This window comes from Zalophus californianus, chromosome 14, assembly GCF_009762305.2.
Source record: "Zalophus californianus isolate mZalCal1 chromosome 14, mZalCal1.pri.v2, whole genome shotgun sequence".
Lineage (NCBI taxonomy): Eukaryota > Metazoa > Chordata > Mammalia > Carnivora > Otariidae > Zalophus > Zalophus californianus.
The window spans coordinates 27,228,981-27,251,933 of NC_045608.1; the positions used below are offsets into that span (position 1 = coordinate 27,228,981).

Below are 22,953 nucleotides of genomic sequence, written 5' to 3' on the forward strand. Positions count from 1 at the left end.
AGGGTGTCTGCAGGTGAGGTTAGCAAAGGCTTCATGAAGGAGGGGGGTCCTGCTCCTGCTGGGTGTTAAAGATGAGGCGTTCCCACTAAAGGATGGGAAGCAGAGGGATGGGCTGGGGCAGCACAGGCCCTGGAGGGCTTTGGAGGGGGGTGAGGACTGAGGGAAGGTGACAAATACTCACGGTCTTTCTGGTGCCCTTCTTCATCCAGATAGATGTTAGTTTTCATGTTCCAGATAAATTGGTGTGCCAGAAGCTGGGATTTGGATGCTGCCCACAGAATATACTCTCGCACATATCCCATCTATAGGAGAGCAGGGTCACCATCAGCCCAGGCCTGGACACCTCTCCACTAAGGGAGACTCTAACCCAGTGCAGGATGGACTCCCAGCACTTGCAGACCTAGCAAGAAGTGAGGACCAGTGATTTCCAGCTGTGTGAGCAAGCTTGTCTGGGGATGTGTGAGCCCAGTCCAGGGGCTAGGCCAAGTTCTAGCTTGCTAGCTGGCCGACGGGGCACATGGGGCCCCAGGCGGTGGGGTCTGCAAAACAGGAAGGAGCCAGCTTTTGTTTCCTCTGTGCATTCCCCTGGACTCTTAAGAACCCTAACTCTCCAAGAACCAGAACTCTCAATTTCTGCTGTTGTCAAGTATGAGGAATGAGTAGGCTGCGTACTAAAACTCAGCTATAAACTGGTTGTTTGGAACAATATTCCACAGTGATGGGCAGGTTCCAGAAAATTCTAACACACAGACACTTCTTCATGAGTTAACATACCATGACCACTATCCTAAGGACCTCTCCTCTTTCTCCTTCTTAGTCATGTTCTGCTACTTGTAGCTCCAGTTTTAATTACCCTGTCCAAAAGTTAAAAAAGGTGCAGGCCTTTCTGGAAGACTTCTGAAGGAGTGGTCTCTCCCCTGACCACCGCAGTTCGTGGCCCCTGCATTTGGTAAAGTAGTCTTTGGATAGATGTCCTCAACTTGGCTGGGTGGGCTTACCAAGCAGGTCAAATTTCAAATAATTCCTTGCTATGGGTTTCCCAACGCGAACCCAGCAAAAGGATCTAAAGATAAACTATAAACATTCAACTTATAGTGTGTTTAAATAAAAGTTTGCAGAGCTTCTGGGCTGGTGGAGGTGTGGTGAGAGCCATGCGCCCAAAGAGCATGGAAGCTCTGCAACCTTCCCACATCCCTTGTCCTATGCTGCCCTTCCACCTGGCTGTTCCTGAGTTATGTCCTTTTACGATAGTAATGTGGTCAGTTTTGCTGAGACCACAGAGGGGACTCAATGAAGTAATGAACAGACTATCACAGGGAGGTGGAGACAGGCAGCTGTTTGAGCAAGGAGGAAGTGTCATCAGTCACTGAGGCCCATGGAGCCTTCTAGGTTTGGGAAAGGTTTTAGTTAGCATTTTATCCCTGTGCGGTTTTTTTTTTTTTTAAGATTTTATTTATTTATTTGAGAGAGAGAGAATGAGAGATAGAGAGCATGAGAGGGAAGAGGGTCAGAGGGAGAAGCAGACTCCCTGCTGAGCAGGGAGCCCGATGCGGGACTCGATCCCAGGACTCCAGGATCATGACCTGAGCCGAAGGCAGTCGCTTAACCAACTGAGCCACCCAGGTGCCCTCCCTGTGCGGTTCTTAATGAATTTAATATCTGCCTTGCCAGACAATTTGGTTGAAAACAAATCCATGTTTGCTTTATAACTAATTATACAAGCAATGAGATAATTCCAAAGTCAAAAAAATTACTAAGTATGGCCACTTCCATCCTGTCTGCTCCCTGTCTGTTCCCTCTAGTTTTGGTTTATCCTTCTTTTTAAAGACAATATAAGCAAATATATTTGTATCCCATCAAGCTCAGACTTAACAAAAAAAAACAAAAAACCCCTAGAAATGGAAAGCAAGAAAGAAACCAATGAAGCTAGCTCAGTCTTGAGTTGACATAACCTCACAGAGAAGAATCATTTCAAGTGACTTTAAAATTGGGTAATTTGCGGGGGACATGAGTGGCTCAGTTGGTTAAGTATCCGACTCTTGATTTCAGCTCAGCTCATGATCTTGGGGTCATGAGATCGAGCCCCACGTTGGGCTCTGTGCTGGGTGTGGAGCCTGCTTGGGATTCTCTCTCGCCCTCTCCCCCTCCCCCCCTCCTGCTTGCACATGCACTCTCTCTCAAAAAATAAAAATAAAAAAAGAATTGAGTAATTTAGGGACTTGCCTATGGTTTTGCCACAGCTTGTCTGTCCCAGATTGCAATTCTCTTTTATTCCCAAATAAACCCATGTTTTGCCGAAAAGTTGAAATTAAAAAAACAAAACAAAAACAAAAACAAGTAATCTGACTGTATGTTCCCAGTGGAAAATATACCAAGAACAAAAGACAAAAAAATCTGACCCAGTTTTTAGTAATCATGTTGTAATAATATAGGTATTGTGACTCTGAAACTATTAACATAGTGGAATAATGCAAAGAAATAGTATGTTAAAGTTATTAGAAACCAGTATTTTTAGTATTAAAAGATTCAAACATAAACTCAACTAAAGTAAAAAACTCTATAATCCTACATTTGAATTAGTACACTAAAAAAAAAGAAAATATTAGTATAATCTCATGATATATTTCCTCTAAAAAAACAAAACAAAAAAACAAAAGCAAAAAGCTCTATCTACTAGAAAGGCCTAGAAACCACGACCAACTCAATGACAGTGACCATTCTTAGCGTTTAGATTATGTTGTCTCAGTAAAATGAATTGGAGTTCCTCGGAAAATGGGTGATTCCAGGTCTGAGGCAGAAAATAAGAAGAGCCTAGAATATCTTATCCTTCCTAGAAAACAAGGTTATCAAGGACTAAAGATCAAAGAAGGGACACTTGGGGATTCCGAGGAGTCAGAAAGATGAGCATCAAAAATAACTAGTGGGTTGAGACATACCAAACATATCAAAATCCACGAATTTATAATGATATGTGGGAGAAAAAAAGGAGAAAAACTCAGTCACTTTTGGATAATGCCAAGGAATTAACCCAATTTTGAAAACTAGAAAAAAAAAAAAAAGAGAAAAATGTATCAGGATTTTTGTGGAAAGCAACTTATGTAAAATCATGGCCAAATGAAACCAAGAGCAGCCCGCCTGACTCGCACATGCTGGCCGCAGCCCCCACCCACACCTCCACGCGAACGGCAGCCCATGGAGGCCCCCGCGGCCAGGCGCAGAGCAGAGCTCAGAGCACGCTGCCTGGGGAGCGAGGCGTTCTAGGGCTGGGGTGGAAGCAAAGACACAAACAGTAGAGGGAGAAGATGATGGAGGGGAGGGAGAGGAAATGGGTGCCTGGAGAAAAGGCGCACTGTGACGGGCCCCCAAGTGCTGGGCCCTGGCTTGGTGAATAAACTCTGGCACAGTATCAAAACTACCTGCTGAGTTGGAGGGCTTTTGGCAGTTACCACGCTAAGACAGGACTCCGTCTTTAAAGGCTGGCTACAGGTCTAGAAGCACTCTGGTCTGTGGACTGAGACAGAGCATCCTGCCAATCCGTGGGGAAGCAGCTAGCCCCGGGACACCCAGCCAGTGCTCACTGCCACAAGGGCTCAGCCCGACACCCTGGGCTCTGGTGCCCCATGCAGTGCGGAGCGGAATCGGCAGAAGCGGGAAAGGGGCGGCTATTGCTGCCGGACTCAAGACTCAAGCATGGGGGGGAGGGTGCTGGGATGAAGCACGGGTAGTGTGGGTTCCGGGCTGCGGTCAGTCCTGTGTCAGGGGGCTGTTTCTGTGCCAGGCCCTGGGCTAGGCATCTCACGTACAGGTATGCTATACATGCAGGGCTGAACTGTGCCCCCCCGCCATCCCCAATTCATGGGTTGAAGTCGTGCACGCCTCAGTATGACGGTGTCTGGAGACAGGCCTTTAAAGAGGTGATTAAATTCAAATGAGATCATTAGGGTGGCATCTAGTCCAATGTGGGGTCCTTATAAGAGATTAGGACATAGATACACAGAGGGAAGACCACGTGAGGACACAGGGAGATGGTAGCCATCTGCAAGCCAAGGAGAGAAGCCTCAAGAGAAAGCAACCCTATGGGCACCTTGGTCTCCAAGTTCCAGCCTCCAGAATTGTGAGAAATACATTTAACCCCCCCATTCTGTGGTTCCTTGCTTTGGCAGCCCAAGCACACCAAACACACATCATCTTGTCTGACCCTCCCTGCTTCCCACCGAAGAGACGAGGGAGCTGGATTCAGGGACTGAGGAAGTAGCTGGCAATATTTCTAGAGCCCACTGATCCTGCACAGCAAGATGGGGCCTCAGGGTGAGGTGGGGTGAGGGGGGCCTCCTGACCATGAGCACCGGCCACAGCCTCGGTGGGGGTGTGTGTGAGAAGAGCTCGGAGACCCTGCTCCCAAGGCCCCATCCCTGTTGCCGAGGGCCCCCTCCCCACCGCCCGGCACGGCTCTCAGAAGGGACAGCACATGCTGGAACAGCCTTACCTTGTCATACCTGAGGGCCTGCACAATCTGGGGGATGTAGAACAGGATGGCGTCCTGCAAAGGAGGTGGACGAGCAATCATGACCTCCAGGAAGGGAAGACAATTCCTTACCTCCAGGACAGTAAAAACAAAAGCAACACAGATGGCTGTCCCAGGGCCCCACTCCAACCCAGAATGGCCCCACTGTTACTCAGCCCATTGGACACCATCTCGCTAGAGATCACAGGGAACTGAGAACCAGGGAAAACCCAGAGGACAGCAAGGAAAATGGCCGATGGCTTGAAACACATGATGGGTGAGAAAAAGCAAAAGGAACGAGGACAGGGGAAGGGCCCACCCATGTGTGTTCACTGCTGGGGGCCTGCTCGGGGACAAAGGCTGAAGTCACAGCAGGCCCGTGTGCTGGGGCCTCGGTGAGTCAGCTACCAAACCCCTGTCACTGTGGCTGTCACATGGGATTCCCAGGCTTCCCAAGAGCCCACGGCTGGGCGATTGTGCCCACACAGCCACAACTGGCACCAAACTCAAGTCAACTTCCTAACGTATCTGAATCAGAACTAAATCTGTCTTCTATGACTGCCTGAACAGAAATGGGGATGAAGACCTGCTCGAAGATGGACCCATGTTTCACCAGGCCCACATCAAGTTTGAGATAAAGCCCGTCCTTCCTGTCTCCACCCCAACACTGCCTGGTGGTCCCACCGGGGCCGACTCAGGCAGGACGCGGGCTCACCGGCGGGAAGGACCGCAGGACTTTCACCCCGTACTGCGCGGTGAGAGGGTGCGGCGGGTACATGCTAGAGAAGTAGGAGAGGCCCGTGGGCGGGTCGGCAGGTGCCCAGCACAGCACGTGGCTGAGCTCGGGCGCGTCGGCGTCAATGGTGTGCCAGGTGACCAGGAACTGGGAAGGAAACAGGGAGATGGTCTGGCACAGGCAGGCCCTGATGCCCCTCTGGAAACACCCGGCCCACCCTGTTATCTCAGGGGCGGTCCCAAAGTGATGATGAAGCACTTACAACACCGTGGGGAAATGCTTCTGATACATGATGTAAAGTAGCATAATTTTAACTCGGGTAAAGTACACTCAATATTTTTCTACTGTAAGCATAATAAAGGCCTCACTTGAGAAATGGAAAACACAGGAAATTAGAAAAGTCATTATCCCGCTGAAGTTGCCAGGTTTTTGTCACATTTCTAGTTTCCAGGCATTTGGGAGGCATTTCAGTTCTTGTGCAGTTTGAGCCCAGGCCCCAGCACGTGCTACACTAACTACCTTGATAGCTTCGGGGATGTCACTAACAGCTCCTGGGTCCAACCGCACGAGACGGGTCACTTCGTTGCCGATGGCTTCTGTGTTCTTAAACCTATGGCACACAGAGGGTGCGGGTGGGGTGGCCTCTCCCATCTCCACGGAAGAGAGGCAGGTAGAGGGAGACCTGAACTGGAGGGATGCAGATTAATGCCAAGTAACACTTAACACTACGCTACTGACGTATTGGTAACTCTGACCATGAGTGTTTACAATAAACAGCATTATGACTGGCTATGCCATGAATGCCAGAACGATCTCAAACTCCCAATCAAAGGACATCCCCCTTTACAGTCCTTGCTTTCAGAACAACCCCTTGCCCTGGTGCCAAAGCAGCCCACATATGGCGTGGCAGCCCGTAGGCCGGAAGGTACGTCAGCAGATGGGAGGGTGGGTACAAGTTTTCAGGGGTCACTGCCCCAGGAAAGGTGGACTTTCCATGAACACCTGATAACAGGCTGTGGTCCTGACCCAGAGGACTGAATTAGAACCAGGAGGAAGCAGTAAGCAGGCAAGTGTGGGCTCATGGGGAAGAAATGTCCACCCCTGCATGTGGGGTAGATGCACTTCTTCGGGGGACTTAACACAGGGTCCTGGGAGGCCCCTCTTGGCTACCATTGGTCTAAGAGTTCTGACCTTGGAGAGCTACGAGGGGAGAGTTCACAGGACACTCGGCTGCTGGCCACCTAATCTGAGGAGCCTGCTGCTGAAAAACCTGTGGGAACAAACCAAAGGCTCCCCAGGCCTGCCTCCCTGGAGCGACAGACAGCCTCCATGTGCTTCCTATCCTCCTCGAATGTGCTCAGACGCTTCCTGCGTGGGTTCTGGGGTACTGGGGCACTCCAGGCAGGAGTCTGTGCTGTGTAAGCACTGCACAGAAAGACTGGGTCAACATCTAGGGCAGAGGACCAGGCTTCTAAGATCACTTCCCCGACCGTCCTTGGCAGTGACCACATCATATTTCTCCTCACTCAGGTGCCCTGGTACTAGACTTCTGGCAAGGCCCTCATCAGGCAGGTGTGACCAGGGCCCCACCTGGCTGGCAGTTGCACGGCCAGGTAAGGAGAGATGCTCCAGGCGAGGTTAACGTTGTCCTTCCACTGCTTCTCACTCAGGCTGATGTACTTGGACCTCCAGTTGGCCACACTGTTCTCTCCGGCCTGGTCCAGCTCCAACTCCGGGGCTGACAGTGGATTGTACCATGTGATGAGACGCTCAATCTCGGTGGCCTGGTGAGATGAGACATCAATACGCCTTCTGTGTGTACCCATGTGCCACTCTGCTCCTGTTTCCAGTGCTGTGGGCATAGGATGGGTGTCACCTTACCAGCAGGGACAGCAGCAGCGTCCTTCGCTTCATGTAGTACTTGTGCAGCTGGGAGCCCCGGTTGGTTTTCTTGGACATGCCTGTGGAGGAGAGAGAAGGCCCAAGTGTGTTCTTCTGAGTTCACCGGCCCATGCTTCACTTCTAGAACCCAAGAAGCTGCTTTTCAGTGCTCTGCTCACTGTCTGAACCGCCAAGATGTGACTCAGACTGGAGGGACCTATCAGCAAACCTTCAACCAACCTGACTTCTTGGAGATGGTCGACATGCCGCTGGACAAGGGGTAGGTGTTGATCCAGCCTTGAGTGGCCTGCTGCCGAGAGCCGACTGCTATGTCCAGATTGCTCCGGGTGTCTTGGTTATCTGTAGGGAAACACGTTGTTGCTTCCAGAATGAGGCGTCTGGATTTTTACCAGAGATAAGGTGATCAGTGGAAGAGCAGGGAGGGAAAGACATGGTTGATGGATCTGCAGAATAAACCAACCTCTCGGAAGTGTGTGTTTGTTTTTGTTTTTTTAATGTAAGCTCTACATTCAAGGTGGGGCTTGAACTCACCACCCTGAGATCAAGAGTCACACGCTCTACTGCCTGAGCCAGCCAGGTGCCCTGGGGAAGTTTCTTTAACCATTCTACACAGAAAGCTTACTAAAATGTATTATAGTCTTCCTAACTTTTTTTTTTTTTAAGATTTTATTTATTTATTTGAGAGAGAGAGAGAGTACGTACATGCCAGTGTGGGAGAGGGGCAGAGAGAGGGGGAGAATCTCAGGCAGAATCCCCGTTGAGCGCGGAGCCCGGTGCGGGGCTCGATCCCACGACCCTGAGATCATGATCCGAGCTGAAATCAAGAGTCTGACGCTTAGCCAACTGAATCACCCAGGCATACCTCTCTTAGCTTTTTTTTTTTTAAGATTTTATTTATTTATTTGAGAGAGAGAGAGAGAATGAGAGAGAGCACGAGAGGGAAGAGGGTCAGAGGGAGAAGCAGACTCCCTGCTGAGCAGGGAGCCCGATGTGGGACTCGATCCCAGGACTCCAGGATCATGACCTGAGCTGAAGGCAGTCGCTTAACCAACTGAGCCACCCAGGCACCCCCCTCTCCTAGCTTTTAAAATAGAAGAAAACAAATGTGGGTGGCGATCCTGATCAATTACCAACAGCTCTCTCATGGCCAGCATCATGCTGCCCTTCAACAGAGCAGTGAGTCGGGCCGTGCAGGCAGGTGAGAAGCACTGCTGGCCCTGCTCTCCGTGGAGCCAGGACGCCGCCTCAGAAAATCTCTGCGCTTGCTTTTTAGTTTGCCTTTCCTTTCCCTGCAGTCAGGTTGTCGGCTGGGGGTCTGCCTGCAGAAACTGCGCTCCTCATCCCTACTTTGTGCTGGGGAATCAGCTTCCTGCTCAGAGAAACAGGAATGTGTTTCTTTGTGGTTTGCTGCTTGCTTACACTGTAGCGCCTTTTCCTTAACCCTGTCCACCCTGGCTCGCTCCTATTCATCCTTGGAGACTCAGCTCACATGTCACCTTTTCCAGAAAACTCTCTCTGGCTCCCTAACTCCAGTGGGCCAAGGGCCTGTCCTTGAGGGGTGCTCCCACGATCTCCTCATGTTGACATCACCTACCAGGTGACAGGAGACAGTGCTTTATTCATCTTGGCACATGGGCCTTATCCCAGGATGGACTGTCAGATACGCAGTGGGGGCTGGTGAACTGGGCTAGTGCTGGGAGAAGTTATGCCATGTGGCCTCTGCTCAGGGCCCCCTGCACTTAGTCATGCTTGTCAGCTGAGGCTGGAGGACCAGTGGTGGCCAGGCAGGCTCTGGGTCTCTGGTGACCGTGCAGCAGGGCCACGGCCAGGGCTCGGCGGGACCCTCACTGTTCTGACGGGGCTCCTGCAGGGCTGCCCACTGTGCACCACTGTCTTGCCCGCCCCCATCACCCAGGAGCAGCTGCCCAGCTGAGGACAAGGCTTACCTGGGGGAACAAGCTGGCTGGCAGTCAGGTACTTCTTGTCTGAGAACATGGCTGTCCAAAATTTAATCATTATGCTTATGTCTTCACGCAGCCTCTTTTCTCCTTGAGTAGGGAACTTTGGGGGGCAACTTCAAACAACCACAAGAGGACAAGATTGAGTGCCTGGACTCTGGGACTAGAAGCCATGCATATTATAAAAGCATGTGAGAGGGGACATGAGCGGTCTCTGAATGACAAAAGGTGAGCCCAGAGCTAGTCAGCAGCAACAACGATCTCATTCACTCTTATGGAAAAAAGTGGGGTGATTTCCTGAGTCCTCCCATGGCCACCTCCACCACTATTCCCAGTGCTGTGGACAGCGCTCGCCGGAATGGTGTGCTTGTGGCCGATACAGCTGTCTCTATACAACACGACCTGCGCACTAGCAAAGCCACTCTTCGTGTGGTAACCATCCAGAGGAACAGGAAAGTTAAATGGATGCAGTTAATCTCTTCAGTCCATTGAACTGGGGGAAGACGTGCGTATGTTGTGCAGGGAGGCTAGCTCTAACCAAGCACACACGTAGAAAGACAGCACAGGGCTGAGGATTTTCAAACCCAGGGCCACCAGAGCTACTGAACAAGGAGGGCAGCGCATAAATCAGGCCATACCATTTTGTGCCAGGACTTCTGGGGATGTGGGACACCTGCACGCAGCACAGCTGGGGGAGTACCTGAAGTAGTCAAAGGCGGTTGAGTAGATCTTCTCTCGAAGCACGTTGCGAATGGTTGCGTTTGGGACCACGTCGGCATGCAGGAGGGCCAGCCCCAGAGTCAGCAGTCTGCAGAGAACACCAGGCACCAAGTCAGAGCGCGCCGCCCAGGAATGCCCGAGGAGTCTCTAGCTCCTGTGCAAACCATGCGGCCCTAGAGCTCAGGGCACGTCTCTGGATGACAGAGCTCTTGGAGGCCAGGACCGTGGTTTATTGTACCAGAAATGTCCTAGGAAAGGGTTGTTGTTGTTGTTTTTTAAAACCTTCACTCTAACTGGGGTAAATGAACAATTTGTGTGTTTATTTGCCTTGGCCAGAAGTTTGTCTGTCTGCAAACTACCTGCAAACTACTTTCTGAGTGCAGTCACCTACAGGGGCTACAAAGGTAGAACATTTAATTCAAGCTAAAAGAAAAGGAAATTTACTGAGCACCTGGTTTCTGCCAGGCCAGGGCTACTTGATGGGCATCTACAGATGGTGTTCGTCTGTGATGAGGTAGTACAGAAACTGAGATGGGGTATCTGCTCATTTCTACAGCAATTGCACCTTGCTATGGGGGTCCAGTGTGAAGTCTTTTCCAGTAATTTATTCTCATGCATTTTATAAAGGTACACATCTGTGATGGACTAGAAATGGAGGGAAAAGACTACTAGCCCTTCCCCACAGTGGTCTGAGAAACATAGTCCCAGGGGGTTCCCCGGGGGCTGCAGGAACATGGGTCTGGAGCTCAGGGGAGGGGCAGAAAGAGCTGGTGTTAGCAGTGGGCAGCAGGAAGGGGTACAGGCAGGGGTAGCGTACCCTGAAAGGGGGCCCCTCACCCTCCTTCTGACCGACCACCCAGGCACCTGCAGGCCCTCCCCATGCCAGAATGACCCTGCCTGCTGTGTCCACAGCACCCCTGACCGTAGCATGGGGCTTGAGCCTCCCTACTAGGCCACATATCCCCCAAAAGGGGGTATCCCCAGATGTGGTTAGTATTTTCCACAGGACTTGGCAAAAGTCGACTTGGTGTAGTCAGCATGATCTGAAGTTTTCTGTGAACATCTCTGAGGGGTAAAGGGACCTGCCCAAAGCCACTGCCAGCCCCCCAGTCTGAGTTTGTCACACCTGAGCTCTGCCACACCACCTGCTGTTTTCCACTCAGCACTATGACACCAGAATCCTTTTGCTGCCATCCACCCCCAACCAATTTAGAAAGGCTGCCCAACATTTGGCTGCCCCAGGTCCATGAGTGAACCATCTTTCTGAACACTCCCCTGCTATGGACAGCATGCTGGCCGACTTCCTCAGCCCTGGAAGGGCATGGCAGGCCAGATCATTCCATCCAGATCCCCTTCCCAGGGGCCCTGCAGGTACTAGGGCTTGATCAGTTTCTGGTAAAAAAAAAAAAAAAAAAAAAAAAAAAAAGGACCAAGCATGGGAACGTCCCCTGCAGAGGGCCTACTGCACCAGCAACTCTGACAGAAATTTCCCCCACCCCATCCCTGCCACCACCACGAGAGGAGAGCCCCTCACTTGAAGCGAGGCCCAATGGCCGCCACGTGCCGGTTCATGCTCCCCTTGGCCCCACCGATGTTCAAGGACATGGAGCGCTGCAGCAGGCTGGAGAAGATCTCCACTTGGTCAGAGCTGCAGTACTTGGCGATCTCAAACCGCTGCACCAGGAACTAAGTGGGAAGAGAACATGCTGCTCTGCAGGGGGCCTGGCCCGCCCACCCGCAGAGCCAGCACAGCCAGCGAGGTGGGGCTCTGCGCCAATAGGAGGGTGGGTGGGGGTCTTAGGGCAAGCACAACGAGTCCGGCAAGGGCCTGGGGAGAAGGCTGGAATAACCATCCCCCTGTCCCCAGGTAAGGCAGTCTTAAACCTGGAGCTCTGTGTTTACTGCACCATTGGCCCCAGGGGGAGCCCCTGACCTTGCAGCTATAGCGGGTGGGACCTGGGGAAGCACATACATCAATCCAAATGTAGTGGGGGGTCACTTCAGGGGCACAGGGTTTGGGTTGACTGGCTTCTGATGCTGCTAGGGGGTCCGCTTCCTTTATCTCCGCGGAAAACAGGCCGAACTTCTGCTCCACTGTCATCTGCCAGGCCCCTGCCATCTCCCGCATAAACTGCAAGTATGCAATGGTGGTTAGTGTCTCTGAGAAGCACAGAAAGGTACTTACTGCTGTTTAATTATAAAAGGAATACATGCTCGGGGTGCCTGGGTGTTTCAGTTGGTTAAGCTTGGTTAAGACTTTTGATTTGGGCTCAGGTCATGATCTCAGGGTCGTGAGATAGAGCCCTATGTCAGCCTCTGCACTGGGGGTGGAGCCTGCTTATGATTCCCTCTCCCCTCCTCTGTCCCTCCTCACCCCTTAAAAAAAAAAAAAGAACACATGTTTAACAAACAAAATTTAGAAAACTGGGGCCCCTGGGTGGCTCAGTCGGTTAAGCGTCTGCCTTCAGCTCAGGTCATGATCCCAGGGTCCTGGGATTGAGTCCCTCATTGGGCTCCCTGCTCAGCAGGGAGTCTGCTTCAACCTCTACTTCTCCGTCCCCCCCCCCCCCGCGCCCCGCTCATGATATCTCTCTCTCTCGGATAAATAGAATCTTTAAAAAAAATTGAGAAAACCAAGGAAAGAATGAACAAAAAAATAAAGATCACCTATGATCTAACTTCCCAGCCATTTTCTACCAAAAAGCCCATTCTTCAAATATCACTAGGCCAGGTGCTGGCCTCCTGCTTTGTGGTGTCAGCACACCTGGGATGGGCCTAGCGCTGGGTGGGCCCTCAACAGGCTTCGCCTCGTTGAATCTTCCTAATAATCCTGAAGCACCTGTGGTTGCAGAGGTGCGGTCACCTGCTCAGGGCCTCTAATCTGGCAAAGGCAGGGCTGGATTTTGGCTCTGGAGCCCAGTTCGTTTTCTCCACCCAACACAGACCCTGAACATCACCTTCCTGCCCCTAACCAGCCCGGGGAATAACTGTGGGGGCCCAACTGAGTCTGCAATTGCCACTGGGTGGTTCTGCAGGGCAGCAGCCTCTGCTTTTGGCCCAACGATACCTGGCAGCTCCTTCAAGGGTATTCAGACACACTGCAGAGAGGTGGTAACCGAGGCTTGGTGCGTGGGATGTGAATGCCCTGGCTCCCTGCCCAGTATCCATTCCCTCTTTCTTTATTATGGTTTTATTCAGGGAGGCCGAGTGACTAGTCACAGGTACCCTCACCCAGGCTTCTGCTGGTTAGGGTGGCCAATGCTTCTCATTAGCACTAATCAGCAGGTGGGCATCAACTGGGCGAAGGCCACGGCAGCCAGCGTCCTCTGCCCTCATGCCCTTCCTGCATGGAGGCACAGAAGCCATCTGGAGGTCCTGAAGGTGAGGACCAAGTCCACATGCTCAGGGTGGCAGAGTCGCAGACACGAGCCAGGATATAAATGAGCTGCCCGTGACACCAGGAGGATGGCCCCTGGTGGCCAAGGAACTGTACCCAGTTTCTGTTTCCTGCAGCCAAATATAAGTCTTATGTTAGAGGAAGAAACTGCAAGGCTTCCAGGGCTGATGAGCCACAGCAAAGCGGTATGCCCACTCATGTGTTGAATAAACACATCTGGCTGCTGCCTCCGGGCCTGGCTGCTTCCCCTCTAGGCTCTAGGAATGGAGCAGTGAACAAGACAAACATCCACCCAGTCTATGGCAGGGTCACAGATGGCAAGAGAAGTAAGATCTAGATATCAGATGCTGATCAAAGCTAAGGGGAAAACAGCCATGAAAGGGCTTAGAAGAACGAATAGACATATGTGTGGGATATTCTAGACACGGTGGGCAGGGTACAGCTGAGACAAGCCCTGGAGGAGATGTAGAAGTGAGGTATGCAGCTTCCTGGCTGCCTGAAAAGAGCACTGCCAAGAGAGTGTAAAGCCTAAAGCAGGAACATGCCTGGAGGGCAGGGGCAGCAGGGACCCCAGTGTGCCTATAAGCAGGGCAGGCAAGGGGAGCAGAGGGGAAGAAAGCTGAGGTGGCAGAGGGGCCTTGCAGATCATAGAAACAAGTGTGCCTTCTACTCTGAATGAGCATGGGCAGCACTGACAGGTCTGAGGCACAGGAGGGACCTAATGTGACCCATATTGTACTGACTCACTCTGTGTATATGTGGAGAAGGCAGAGAGGGCCCAGGTGGAAGCAGGGAGGCCAGCGGCTGCCCCTCTTGTCCACGGGAGATGGAGAGTGGGATCAGGGGGCAGCAGTTAGGATGCTGGGAAGTGGTGAGCTTCTGGATATACTTTAAAGGTAGAACAGTAAATCTGAGAGGATTTGCTGAGGATCATTTGTGGGAAGTACAAAAGGGGAGTCAGGGATGGTGGTAAGGATTTTGTCTGAGCAGAGGGAAGGACTATGCTGGCATTCACAGAGATTTGGACACAGACGGGTGGAGGTCAGGGTGGGGCTAGTTCATTTGTTTTGGGTCATGAATTTGAGCACCATACCAAGGGATCAGAGGTCTTTCCCATCTTAGTGTGATATGGGCCCCAGACTCTCACAAAGAGGGGTTTCATGTGGAGGTGAGCCCAACAAACTCATAGCTCTCTCTAGGAATGCAGGAGATGCCATCAGCCATCAGGATGCCATCAGCAATTGTCTCTCTAAAGTTGGAGTTATCAATGATTTTTGTTTTTTCCATTACACTCCTATCTTCCAACTTCTCTATAACGAACATACGTTGTTTTTATAATAGAAAAAATTAAAAACCAGAAGCCAACAATACAAAAGACACAAAAACAAAAGTTAAAAGCCTTCCCAAGATGTTGGCTGGGCCTAGACAACAGGTCCTTACAGAGGCAGGGATGGGGAGTGTGAGGAGACAGATGGCCTTCAGTCCCAGGTGAACAGCAAGAACGTTCTGGAGGATGTAAAAAAATCAGGCTTATCTGTTGGACTGCTGAGAAGTAAGAAAGCCACAAAGAACTGATTTACAGAGACTTTCCCAGGGAGCAGCAAGCTCTAGCAGCCCATGGGCCAGTGCTGGGTCTGGACACAAGTGGGTGGACAAGGCCCGCCAAAGGCCAAGAGACCTGAAGCCAGCAGAGCTACTGCTCATGGCAGGGGCAGGGAAAATGGATCAGGGTCCAAAAGACCCCAAATGAAACAGCAATTTGGCATAAAAATCCTTCCATGACCCCTTTTCTAATTTTGATGAGGTGGGGGAGAAAGGGAAATGAAGGTGGGGTGAAAAGTAGGAAAAATCTATCCTTCTTGCCAAGACTGACCCCTCAGCGGTAGGGGTCAGTGAACCTTTATTTTAGTCACCCAACAAAAGAAAGACCTATTTTCTGGGAAAGTAAAACAGCAGTGCTCCTCAGTCTCCACTGTTTTTCTATACACAAAATCTACAACACAATAAAAACATTTAAAACACTAACGAAAAAATATCAACAGAAACAGACCCACAGATGACCCTGATACTAGAACATATCAGACAAGGATTATAAAATAAATATTGTAGATATGACCAAATATTTATAGGTAAAGATGGAAAAACTAGATGAAGATACAGAGAATCTCAGAGAAATACAAACTATAAAACAGAAAGAGAAATTCTAGATCTGAGAATCATAATATCTGAGATAAAACATATATAAGATGGCTTAACAACAGAAGGAACAAAGCATCAAAAAAGAGCAGTGAACTGGAAGACGGACCAATTACAATGAACCAAAATGAAATGAGAGAGAGAGAAAAGTGAAAAGAACTGCAGAGAATGTTAATGATCTGTGGGACAACGTGAAGCCACCAACATGTGTGTGTGTAACTGGAATCCCAAAATGAGACAAGAAAATGAGGGAAAATATTTAAAGACATATTGGCCTGAAGTTTTCCAAGTTTGATGAAAAACCCTAAATCTCAAAATTAAAGCAGCCCAATATTGAGGAGGGCACGTTCTGCATGGAGCACTGGGTGTTATGAACAAACAATGAATCATGGAACACTGCACCAAAAACTAATGATGTAATATATGGTGATTAACATAACAATAAAAATTAAAAAAATAAAAATAAAAAATAAAAAAAAAAATAAATAAAAAAAAATAAAGCAGCCCAATAAACCGCAAAGGGAGAAATACACAGAAAACCACATTATCATAGTCAAACTATCAAAAATCAAAGATGAAGGGAAACATCCTAAAAGCAGCCAAAAGGAAAAACCTAAACAAACAATAGCAGCTCCTGAGGAACAATTATAAGAATGACTGCTAATTTCTCCCTGGAAACAATGCAAGCCAGTAGAAAATAGATGTACTTAAACATGCTAAAAGCAGCAAAAGGAAAGAAAAAACCTGTAAACTTAGGATCCTAGATCCAGGAAAAATATCCATATGCATAAAAAATGAAGGTGAACTAAAGCGGAGAGAATTTATTCCAGCAGAGCTGAACTATATAGGCAATGCTGAGGGAATTTCTTTGGGCTGAAGAGAACAATTGAATTTGAGTCTACAGGAAGACTTGAAGAGTGTGAGAAATGGAAATTATTATCTGGATAAATGTGTAAGGCTTTTAAAAAAGTCCTTTTCTTAATTTCTTTGGAAGGTTTTTGACTTTTATTTTTATTTTTAAAGACTTTATTTACTTATTTGACAGACAGAGACAGAAAGAGCAAGAGCAGGAGAGGGGCAGAGGGAGAGGGAGAGGGACAAGCAGACTCCCCTCGAAGTGAGGAGCCCGAGGTGGGGCTCGATCCCAGGATCCCAAGATCAAGACCTGAGCCGAAGTCAGATGCTCAACTGATTGAGCCACCCAGGTCCCCTGGCTTTTGACTTTTAGAACAAAAATAACACTTTTATAAGGCATATAACATATGCAGCAGTAAAATAGATGAAAACCAAAAAAGGGGGGGAGGGCACATGGGTGTATATAAACAATGGCAGATCGCTGTCAATGCAGAATCCTCTACCTGGCAATGACAACAGCTACCACCACAAACAGCAGTTAGTATTTACTAATAGATTGCTATGTTCTGGGCGCTGTTCCTGGCCCATGAGGTGAATTAAGCCATTCAATCTCCACAGCAACTCTATGTCATAGGTGTCCGTGCTATTATTCTCATTATACAGATGAGGAGCATTGACCTGCAGTCAGAGCCCCTGCAGGCTGCAACAGGACTCTCATAGGCCATTCTGCATGCTCCCTGATGCAAGCAGAGCAGGCCAGGCTGAGAACCCAGTGCCTACTTTAGTTCTACAGAGAAAGGGTCCAGGAGCCACTGGTGAGCCCAGGGCCTCAGGTGATTCCCTCTCCTTAGAGGCTGCCATCAGTGCCTCTTCCTGACCAGGTAATCTCCCATGGAAGCCAGCTGGACCAAAACATTTCCCCAAACTGAATGGTGTGCCCAACACAAACTCCATGCAGTTATAACATCCCAGGCAAATGTGAGGTATGATGATTACTGCCACCACCAGCACCTGCCTAGAACATTCTAATTCCATCTTCGGAAATATTCCATTTTCCTCAGGAAACAAGAAAACACCCCTTTTGACCACTTATCTCAAGTCATCTTAAGAAAGACAGAAAAAAATGCCAAATTCCCTGTTGTTATGAAAATTAACAAGATCTTTGAAAAAATTTAACAGTCCTTAGATATTCATCCAGTCAGTTGAAAGGGCGTATATGACCTTGCCTCGGGGCTTCCTCCAGTAGCAACTCTGGAAAAATATGGATACCAGGAAGACTACCCCTCCCAAAGTTAGCAGGCCAAGAGAAATGGCTTTGTGGACAACCACCACCTCTCCCAATCACATCCCACGTGTTCCACTCTCAGGGAAATGGCTCCCTCTACTGAGCTTTTGAGAAACAACAACTTCTAGGAGCCACTAGGATCCTTTTAACATACATTCCCCGTTGTCTCCGAGATAGCCCGGTGGTCAGACATTAATAGCACAATCTTACAGATAAGGAGACTGAGGGTGCCCAGAGGGTGAGGGGCTTGCCTGGGGTTTCCAAGCGTGTCAGCTGAGCAGCCAGGTCAAGCTCTCTCCATCTCTCACCAGCCCCACCCTCAGGCGCTGAACACAGCAGGTGTCCTACCGGTACTTCCACTCCGTTCTTGCCAGCCAGCAGCCACTCCCAGCAGGCCAGGGCGGTCTCCATGCCATGCTCGTTGAACATCCGGAGGGGACCCCAACACAGATGATGAAGGAGCTGTGGGTCACAATCTGCAACCAAACACACACTGTTCAGAAAAAGCCCTGAACACGGGCTGAACCCTTTGCTTGCCTCCCCAAGTCAACAAGACAGAGCACCAGGTGGGCCAATGATGGTCTTTTGTTTACTTCTACCCCGAAGAGACACCAAAGAGATCTCTACTGGGGGAGCCCCAGCTCACTAAGGAAAACAAAGGTAAACACTCATTTTCAAACGAGCCCAGAGCTCCCCAGTACCTCTGTCCATTACCTTTGCTGCTGATGAGCATTGCTGTCAGCTTGAACATGGCCTGCGTGTAGTGCTGAGGATTACTGAGGTCTAATGCTGTATTCAGCTCCTGGACCATCATTTTGTTCAGGTCAGATATCTGGCCTGTTGCATCTGAGAACCGAATCATTCCATACACCTGCAAGAAGCGCACTTGTCAAGAGAGTCACACGTAATCCACTCAGACAGACAAGGCCTGACCAGAGCCCCACTGTCTTAAACTACAGCTTGTGTGTGTGGAGAGTGACAGGGTCATTTCAATGATGTTACCACTGCTCACACTTTGGGGGAACTTCTCTTTTAGCAATGTATGTTGGCATTCCCTTCATTCTAGATGGTCCTTGAAAGCAGAGACCTGGTCTTGTCAATTTTACATTTTAGCACTGAATCCAGGGTCTGAACCACAGTAGGACTGCATGATGTTGACTGATTAAATACATTCTTTCAGAGTCAATTAATGACTCAAACGAGATCAGCCTCACTCTTTTTAAAGCTGTACATAACTTCTTCCCCCCAACAAAAGCATGTTGCTCTCTTATCTACCAGATTTGACTATATAGAAAGGGTCTAACTCCTTCCAAAACCAAACCTACTGCCAAAGACACACTTCCTATCACCACGGGGATATTCAAAATAGGTGGAATAGGCCCTCAGAGCAATTCTCAGCTCTAGGAATGTAGGGTCAGTGGCAGCCTAGCAGTGTGAGGGGCCCCCCTGCCGAGGGCCCACAGGAAGAGGAAGAGCAACTGCTAGAATGAGGAAGTCCCATGGCGGGGAGGGACTCAGACTAGGCACGGATGGACTTGCAGGGACCTCTGAAATGGCGCAGACGAGCTTCTGTGTTTTGCAGATTCAGAAACTGAGGCTCCAAGAGGTGAAGCAACTTGCCAGGCTGGGCTAAAGTGCAGCGTGGAAGGCGAAAGCCCTCATGGTGAGATGTGGTTCCCACCCCCCCGCTCTGCCTATGTGACTCTGGCAGGTTCCTTTATTTCAAGAGTCTCAGTTTCTGTAAAGTTGGAATAATAGTACATACACCTCACCAACAGTCCCAGATAGTGCACAGCACTCAACGAATGTTTGCTACCACTTAAAACAAAATAACAAAGTCAGAGAGACAGAATGCTTCAGCATGGCAAGACTGTGTGTATGTGCAATTGCCCTCCTGCAGAGGTGGTGAGTGGCTGCCATAAATGCTCCAGACTGTGCTGATGAGTCCCAGGGCTCACGCCTTCATGTCCACCTAAATGAGTGAGTTCCAGACCCCCGAGTGCGTTTTCCACCGGGAGGGAGCTGACTGGCACTGGAGCAAGAGGACACCTCGAGGACCCCAGGACACAAGGGCAGAAGTACCTCGCCCGCATAGCGGTTGCGTAGATTCAGGGACGCCATGAAGTTGGAGTAATCTTTCTTCACACAGGCCGGGCGCTCCGTTAGCTGAGTTGCCTACAGGCAAGTATCAAAAATTATTTCAGGCCATTGCCACATGTGTTTCTCATGTTCACCATGGCTAAGCCTAAGTCCAATTAAGAAGTCAAGTTCAGATCCAGGGGTTATTAGAAATCTTCAGTGCTGGCAAGCTAATAAAACAAAATACTTTAGAACAGCCTCTAGTCTGATACGTCCCAGGGAAAAAAGATGAAAAAAAATCTTAGTATGAAAAATTTTCTGTGGAGGGCAGCTTATGATATAGCTTCAATTTGCTGCCGACTGTTTTTATCCCCAGTGGTGAACATACCTTTGCAAAAGACATAATCACCAGATCATTGTGAAAATCATCATAACCTATGATGAAAATGCTGTGCCGGGCTGTCTCCTCTGTGGGTGTGGGCTGGTGTGTAAACATGACTTGAAGATGGTGAAGGGTGAGGTTGAGAGCATGGTGTCAGAGCAAGTAAAAGCCAGCAGGGGCTCAGAGACACCCAATAGCTGCCACCAGTCTAATGTGGGTCTAGTGGCAGAAGACAAAAGGGGTGCACTCTTGAGTACAAAGGCGGCCCACAGAAAGGGGAAAGTATTTGCAGACCACACCCCCCTCATTTCCTCTGCTTCAGCTTCAGCCCCCCAGCCCACCTCCCATCCCTCAGGGTTGTGAGGACTGCTCTCCCTAACCCTGGCTGGTCACTGCTACCATGCTCTCTAGCTATCGTGCTGCCTGGTGTCACCGAAGACTATGAATATGCAGCGAGGATGACCCCTTTCACATTTCCTTTCAGCATCTTTTACTACAAACCAAGACAACCTATCCACTTCTTGACATATGGATGCTACTGGGGAAAATGAATCTCTCAACGGCTGAAGTCTGATGGACTGTTTTTTTTGGGGGGGGGAGGGAGCAGGTGAGTGGGGAGAGAGGGTTGGAGGAAGAAAATATGAAATTTGGGGAAGAAACCACAAGCAAGAACAAAAATACATGATTTTCTCATAAAATTATTAAGCTGGTTTACTTTTCAAAAGGTCACGTAAAACTGCTTTATGTTTTTTGGAGACTGTGTGGCCTATGGCATCAAGCAGAACTGCACTGGAACCTGATCCTGCCATCCACTAGCTATGAGGCCCTAGAGAGGTCACTTGCTGTCTCTTAGCCTGAATATACTCCCTGGCAAAATGGGGACAACAGTGGCCTTCTCACCAGGCACCAGGGGTTCAGTGATGTCTGCAGGCTCCCCGGGCAGCAAATGCATTGGCGGGCCGCGGTGCAGGCCACCTCTGTCCCCTGGATAACTACTCTGACTGCTCCGGCTCACGTGCCTGGTGCACTGTGACATGGAGGACTGCCCTGAAGGGCTTTTCTGAGTCTCGATGCAGCACAACCCACCAGCCTGAAATCATGCTTCTGAAACAGCCCCCCAGGAGCGGCGCTTTCCTGAGTGCCATGTGATGGGGAGATGTCACTCTGGGGGCCAGCACGCTTCTGTGCTTTTCATGGAACAGGGGCAGCTGGCCAGGATCTCCAGTACAACCAACAGTCGGAAGACACCAATAAATACATCCTTTCTTCTTCAGAAACAGAAAAGGGAAAACCAAACGTAAATCTCTTTTTTAAAGAAAAAGATTTAAATCTTTTAGGCAAAACTGACCTCTTACAAGCCAGCTGGCTGGAGCCTAAAGAGGACCAGGAGTTGTCAGATGCATTCTGAGCAGTCCCCAGTTCTGGCCTCTGCTTGTGTTGTCAAAGTGGTGGAGACCCAGGTCAGGGAGCTGATCTCATGTCAGTGGGCCTGGCCTATCAGTGGAGGGTGTGCAACACTGATGTCTTCAGAGAACATGGAGTGACCTCTGGTGAGAGCTCCAAGGAGGGCATGGGACGTGAGAAGACACTGGTTTCCTCTTGCACTGCCCCAGGCCCTGCACAGAGGCTGAGGGCCCTCGGCTCTGCCTAATGGGCTCCCCACTTCCTGCTTAGAGTCCTGGCCATGGTGAGAAGTCACAGGGCCATCCTCCCTCCCTGGTGCTCAGCCTCTGTACCCATGCCCTATCATGTCTGTAAAAGACAGGTGGCAGCCTCCCCACCTCCCCATCCTGAGAGGAGTTAAGAGGCACAGAGTTAAGAAGCCTACAGCCATACTTGGTTGGGACAGACTGACAGACGCTGTGCTAGGCCCTAAGGCTGGGAGACACCGCCATGCAATGCTGCCAGTCAGATACCTGTTGTAAGTCCGCTGCTTTGATCCTAAACTCTGATTTAACTAAGAAAGTGCTACTTCATGGATGTGCTGCCCTCTAAAAGAATCCTGAGCAGAACAAGACGAAGCTGAAGATGTGTATGCACGTGCACTCTGGCACCTGCTGAAACAGGAAAACCCAGCAAATGTTTCCAATCGACATGACTATAAGATAATGCTGACTAGGTCTCCCAGAGCTCAGTTTCCTTCCTTGGGGATACACAGAAATCCAAATCTGATATCATTAATGAATCAAGAAAACACAGTAAGGTTCTACGGCCCCGCTCTCTCTGAACTTGGGGATTGTACATGGGACTCTGATCCGCCTACTGCCAGCACCGCTGCATGTGCGGCACGGGTGCCCAGGTGCTTTTGGAAAAAGCCCCACATCAGTTTTGGTTTTCCCCTCACCCTGTGGCTCCCAGGAGGCTCACACATACCCCAAGAGTGGTGTTCTGCTTGTTGTAGCCGGCAAAGTGAAGGATGCTTTCGGTGGCCATGGCCAGCCCTGTGTGCTGGGACAGTCCTGATACCCAGTTCTGATGTTTGTTCAGATATTCCTGAAGTCAGAAAAAAAAAAAAGGCTGTTTTATTTTATTTTATTTAAAGATTTTATTTATTCATGAGCGACAGACGGAGAGAGAGAGAGAGGGAGAGAGAGAGAGAGAGAGAAGCAGAGGGAGAAGCAGGCTCCCAAGGAGCAGGGAGCCCGATGCGGGACTCGATCCCAGGACCCTGGGATCACGACCTGAGCAGAAGGCAGACGCTCAACCATCTGAGCCACCCAGGCGCCCAAGGCTGTTTTATTTTAAAGGTATGTGAGGTAGGAGAGCAAACAATGGTTCTGATGTTGGGTCCATCCGTTGCTGTGGGAGCCTCAGTAAGTTAAAGCCCCCGTCTCTGACTGGCTATTGCTCATGTGTGAACAAGGATGACTCGCCCAGAGTGGCCAGCACACACAGTAAACCTGAGAGGACCGTTACTCTTTTAGCACATCCTTGCTGAC

The 22,953-nt window shown here is 49.8% G+C and overlaps 1 protein-coding gene across 4 annotated transcripts in view; it reads right to left on the reverse strand.

Annotated features, from left to right (window-relative positions):
- Window positions 1–22,953, reverse strand: part of PI4KA (phosphatidylinositol 4-kinase alpha) — a 112,344-nt gene that overhangs the window by 10,415 nt on the left and 78,976 nt on the right. For all 4 annotated transcript variants that reach the window (XM_035723881.1, XM_035723879.1, XM_035723878.1 and 1 more), the window contains 15 exons: window positions 22,388–22,507; window positions 19,636–19,728; window positions 18,268–18,424; window positions 17,902–18,029; window positions 11,793–11,951; window positions 11,355–11,506; window positions 9,801–9,908; window positions 9,089–9,216; window positions 7,362–7,481; window positions 7,122–7,201; window positions 6,831–7,024; window positions 5,760–5,850; window positions 5,220–5,387; window positions 4,487–4,540; window positions 182–302 (listed from right to left, as the gene is read on the reverse strand). In XM_035723881.1, coding sequence (XP_035579774.1) covers window positions 182–302; window positions 4,487–4,540; window positions 5,220–5,387; window positions 5,760–5,850; window positions 6,831–7,024; window positions 7,122–7,201; window positions 7,362–7,481; window positions 9,089–9,216; window positions 9,801–9,908; window positions 11,355–11,506; window positions 11,793–11,951; window positions 17,902–18,029; window positions 18,268–18,424; window positions 19,636–19,728; window positions 22,388–22,507 — 1,873 coding nt within the window. The remainder of the gene's footprint in view (window positions 1–181; window positions 303–4,486; window positions 4,541–5,219; window positions 5,388–5,759; window positions 5,851–6,830; window positions 7,025–7,121; window positions 7,202–7,361; window positions 7,482–9,088; window positions 9,217–9,800; window positions 9,909–11,354; window positions 11,507–11,792; window positions 11,952–17,901; window positions 18,030–18,267; window positions 18,425–19,635; window positions 19,729–22,387; window positions 22,508–22,953) is intronic.